Here is a 5478-nt window from a genome sequence, read left to right on the forward strand (position 1 = left end):
GCCCAGAATCCCAAGGGATCCCCTGAAATGTTCCCTAGTTAATTCACTTTTTTATTCTAGTCACATCAAATCTTTTTCTTCTCCTTTCAGGGATTTTCCAAACTTTGAATAATTTCCTTTTTATCAGAAATACTCCAGTGTCTGCATCTCTATTCAGGTTTGTTTATAGCTCTTATTAGTCTCTCACTTTCTATTTTCCTTAAGCAAAAACCCTTCAGGTGGTCTCTTACTAGGTCAGGAGGTAGCAGTGTGGTGGAGTACTTGGTTATGTACTCCCTGGGTTAGAGCTGAATTAGGACCATAAAAAGCAGGTCATATCAGAATGTGGTTCACAGACAGAGAAGATGGTAGGCTGGAAACATGTACTGAATCCCTGGGAGAAAGAAAAATATTCATGATAAATTTATTTTAAAAAGGGACTGCATAATAGTCCATCACCAACATGTAACCTTAATAATTTATAAGCTAATGATCCAAATATTGTACAATGGTTAGTGCTGAGACTATTTAACACAACAATGCTCTCCCTCAAACTACTGTTGTGTAGGTGGGAGCATCTCAGCTGGAGGACTCTGGTTCCCATTGGAGAGAGCTTTCCATATATTATTTTGTCTTTTAAGCGATGCTGAATCAAACAACAGTCACTGAATTTCTCCTCCTGGGAGTCACAGACATCCAAGTATTGCAGCCTTTTCTCTTTGCAGTTTTCCTTGCCATTTACTCTGTTAACGTGGCTGGGAATGGAGCCATCCTGATGATGGTTATTTCTGATCCAAGACTCCATTCTCCTATGTATTTCTTCCTGGGAAACCTGTCATGTCTGGATATCTGCTACTCCACGGTGACACTGCCAAAGATGCTGGAGAACTTCCTCTCTACACACAAAGCCATTTCTTTCTTGGGATGCATAAGCCAGCTTCATTTCTTCCACTTCCTGGGCAGCACGGAGGCCATGTTGTTGGCCGTGATGGCTTTTGACCGCTTTGTGGCCATCTGCAAACCACTTCGTTACACTCTAATCATGAATCACCAGGTCTGTACCCAGATGGCTCTCACTGTCTGGATCATTGGCTTTTCCCACGCCCTGATGCACTCCATAATGACCTCTCGCTTGAACTTCTGTGCTTCCAACCAGATCCATCACTTCTTCTGTGATGTTAAGCCATTGCTGGAGTTGGCCTGTGGGAACACTGAGCTCAACCAGTGGCTGCTCAATACTGTCACAGGGACCTTGGGCATGGCCCCATTCTTTCTAATACTTCTGTCCTATTTCTACATTATTGTCTATCTTTTCTTCAAGACCCATTCTTGCAGTATGCTTCATAAAGCTCTGTCCACGTGTGCCTCCCACTTCACGGTAGTTGTTCTCTTGTTTGCTCCTGTTGTCTTCACTTATATTCGTCCCACCTCCAGTAGCTCCATGGACCAGGACCGGATGATTGCCATTATGTACACTGTGGTCACTCCCGTACTAAATCCCCTGATCTATACATTGAGGAACAAGGAAGTCAAGGGGGCTTTGAGGAGGGTGATCAGAAGGAGTCTCTGACCTGAAGAAATCCAGAGAACTCTTCTGAGGTATACATAAACAGGCTGTAAGAAAGTCGAGATGTGAAATTACATTGCTTCACAAGTTGTTTACCATATGTACAACAGACGGAACTGGATAAAGAAAAAGTATATGGGAAAATATAGTCTAGTCGTATTAAACAACACATTCTTAGGTAATAGAATGGAAACTTGAGCCAATGGAACACCAGCCATGGAACTGTATGCTGAATTTGTTTTTGATATATTAGTTGATAAAATCAATGTGTTATATAACCTAATGTGTCTCTGAAATGCATTCTTGCTTCTTGGGGGCACCAGAAGAAGTTACAAGGTTCTTTATGACACACCCTCAGAACTTCCAGAACATCACTTCTGCTACATTCTATCGGTCAAATGATTCACTGGCCAGCCCAATTCAGAGGGAAGTATCCCCTACAGGCCATCAATACTGGGAGACATGATCCACTGGGCATACGTATTTCAAACTATCTACCACACTGACTTGAGACTTGGTATGACACTCCAATCTACTGATTTACATTTTCTTTTTACCAGTAGAAATGTATTTGGTGCATTCTAAGTGTCAGATGTTATTCTAATTACTTTATACATATTAAGTCATTGAATCATCATCTTTGCCTTTGTTTTACAGAAGAGGAAATAGAGGCACAGAATCGTTAAGTAAGTTGGCCAAAGTTTTGAGACACGATTAGAAATGATAGCCTAAAAACCAAGGTACTATGGCTGCAGAGTCTTTTTTTAAACGTTGCACTGTGATTTCTTAGCAGTTATCTTTTCAGATATAGTCCATTCTCCCTGTTCTCCTGGACCTCATTCCTGCCAGATGTGGTGGGACGTTCTCAATCTATTTTACATTTTTTAATTTCTCTTTCATATACTTATTCAATCTGTTTATTGCTCAGTACTGCATTTTGATTTCTTACCTCAGATATAACTTCCACTTTAGCTTTGCTCAATCAACAATTTGACCCATTCATCAAGTTTTTAATTTCAGTGACTATGTCTTGTTTCTAGAAGATTTCCATGGTTATTTTCCAAGCCTGCTTATCTTTTAAAATAATATCTTTGTCTTTCTTTTGGTTTTTATTCTTTCTTTTGGTTTTTATTCTTTCTTTGAACTCTTTAATAATTTTAAACATTTTAGTTCTTTTTAGAATTATTTTATATACAACACTAATAATGCTAATCGATTGCTTTATCTTATAGTGTTTATTCATACTGCACTTTTTTCTGACATACTTTGTAATATTTACTATGCTCCTGTCTTTATTTCTGTGGAATTCTGTTGTAGCTTGAGTAATCAAAATGTCCTGCCAATATTATTTGTTTTTCCTTGTTTCTGCCACAGGTTGCAGTAGGCTGCAAAATCAACATGACTATATCAGTAGATGGATAAAAATATTTGAGAAATTTCAATATATTTCTATGATAATAACTCTTAGGACACTAGAAATATAAGGAACATACCTAAAGTTAATAAATGGTGTCTGTAAACTTACTAAAGCTTCGTCAACCAAAACTACAGCCAACATCATATGCAATGAAAAACCTTAGACATATTCCTTTAATATTTGAAAGAGAAAATAAAGGTTTCCCACTAGTACATTCTTCCTATTATAATAGAATATCCCAGCCAATGTAGTTAAATAATAAAATAAATAGGAAATGAGGGAAAGGGAACAGACAAAACTCTTATTTAATGTCGGGTATTTTATTTACACTTTTTTAAATGCTGTAGATTTACCCAAATGAATTGAAAACTTCTGTTCACACAAAAACCTGCACGTGGATGTTTATAGCAGCTTTGTTTATAGCTGCCAAAACTTGGAAGCAAACAAGATGTTCTTCAGCAGGTGAAAGGATAAGCTAGTACATCCATACAATGGACTATAATGCAACAGTTAACAAAATACAGCTATCAAGCCACAAAAAGACATGAAGGCATCTTAAAAAGGCAGATTACTAAGTGAAAAAAAAAAAAGCCAATAAGAAAAGTCTACATAGTGTATGATTCTAAGTCCATGGCATTCTGGAAAAGGCAAAACTGAAGACAGTAAAAAGATCAGTGGTTGCCAGGGGTTTGGGGAGAGGGAGGAATAAAGAGGTTGAGCACCGGGGATTTTTAGGGCAGTAAAACTATTCTGTATGATACTCTAATGGTGGATACATAACATTATACATTTGCCAAAACCCATTGAATGCACAACACAAAGAAGGAAACATAATGCAAAAATCCTAACAGTGCTCTAAAAAATAGTCCGTTAATTTAAAAAGAAAAAACTATGGAATCGAGAAGCCGACTTAGTATGAATTCGAATCTTAAGAACTATTGCCTGATACAAGACCAACATATACAAATCAATGATTCATCTACAGCAGAAATAATTTTATAGAAAATTTAATAGGATATAAGATAAAATTATAATAAAAACAAATTCACTTTTTAAAAAATAAACAAAACTTGCAAACATTTTTAATTTCATCCAAGGATTTAAATTAAAACTGAATAAAGGTAGCAATATATCACATTTTTATATGACATAATTAAACATTGTAAACATGTCATTTGTTCAAAAAAAACCAAAAATGAATTCAATAACCACATTTCACAATTTTTATTGAAGTAAACTAGTTCTGTGTTTTTGGCAGAGACTACTAGTGTCCACTAGGTATTTATTATCTCATTTTTCCTTGTTACAATTTATGTTAGGAGTCAAAGTGACCAGCTAAAAGATGATATTTCTCATCTTGCCTGTCAATTGACTGCAGTCATGAGATTAAGCTCTAGACAGTTAGACATGGCAAATTTTCTGCCTGGAAGACAGCATGATTACCAAAATTAATGCAGCTCCAGCAGTTGACCTTGAGGATAAAAGCCATACGCTAAAGACTGAAGGAGCTTTAGACTATGATGATCCACCGCATCCTCACCAAACTACCTACGTCTGGACTTCGTTTACATGAGAGAAAAATGAACTTCTACTTGTTTAAAACTCTATATTGACAGTCTCTAATAGTTAAATGTGATTCCTATATGAATTCAGGAAATGATATACCATGGATCAAGTTATTAAAATGGTGAATATTAGGCTAGAAACAGAGGAGAGTAAGGAGATTGGGGCAAAAGTTCTCATTTGGATAGAATTAAATTTGAGATGCTTGTCAAATATCTAAGGGTAGAAGACATATGATAGCCTGAGTATTTCAATCTTTCTATCTATATTTATATAAAAGAGGAAAAGATAGTTACTCAAAATATATAATCTATAAAGTGTGTATATATGTGTGTATGTATGTATATGTGTGTATATATATATACACACACATATATATACATATATATATATATATATAAATACTGTTAAGGGTTATGAAATGTTATGACCACATGTTCACCTCTTCAAGATAATCTGACTTAAGGAAGCAAAGCAGTAACTAGAAAGATTTTGTGAGTTTTCAGCAATCTTTCTGATTTTACTTCCAAGTCATTGTTACTAGCAGACCTCTGTTTAATTGTTGATTTTACAGCACAACTCCATTTAGAGGCAATTTTCTTTATGGAAAATTCCTCCAGATTTGCCACTAATGAGTAACTCTGGGGACAGCCTCTAAGGACAGGAAAGATTCCTAATGCAAGCCTACCCTTTCCAATCCCAAGGGAGATGAAGGTCGATAATACTCAACTCCTAAGCTGCATCTTTGCTACCTATGGACATTATCTCGCCAATGTAGACAAAGGATTCTGGATTCTCTGGACTGTCCTACTTGCTCAATAAGAGCACTGTATAGAATACATATTTCTAAGGCCATCACTCATGGGGTGAAGATTAGGAAAGCCAGTAGGTAAGTGTGGAAGGTAGCATTTAACAAACAGATTAACAGCTCAGATTTCAGAGTGGAACATAG

At 36.2% G+C, this 5478-nt stretch overlaps 1 protein-coding gene across 1 annotated transcript; it reads left to right on the plus strand.

Annotated features, from left to right (window-relative positions):
* The first annotated feature begins 622 nt into the window (after positions 1–622).
* Positions 623–1549, plus strand: LOC105101156 (olfactory receptor 12D1-like). Its single transcript, XM_010994259.1, has one exon. The coding sequence runs from the start codon at positions 623–625 to the stop codon at positions 1547–1549; it is 927 nt and encodes a 308-aa protein (XP_010992561.1).
* The last annotated feature ends 3929 nt before the right edge of the window (positions 1550–5478 follow it).

The sequence above is a fragment of the Camelus dromedarius genome, chromosome 19, assembly GCF_036321535.1.
Source record: "Camelus dromedarius isolate mCamDro1 chromosome 19, mCamDro1.pat, whole genome shotgun sequence".
NCBI classification, from domain to species: Eukaryota; Metazoa; Chordata; class Mammalia; order Artiodactyla; family Camelidae; genus Camelus; species Camelus dromedarius.

Bases quoted from the DNA above. Each gene is read 5' to 3' on its own strand.
- LOC105101156 (XM_010994259.1), top strand. From the start codon at position 623: ATGCTGAATCAAACAACAGTCACTGAATTTCTCCTCCTGGGAGTCACA.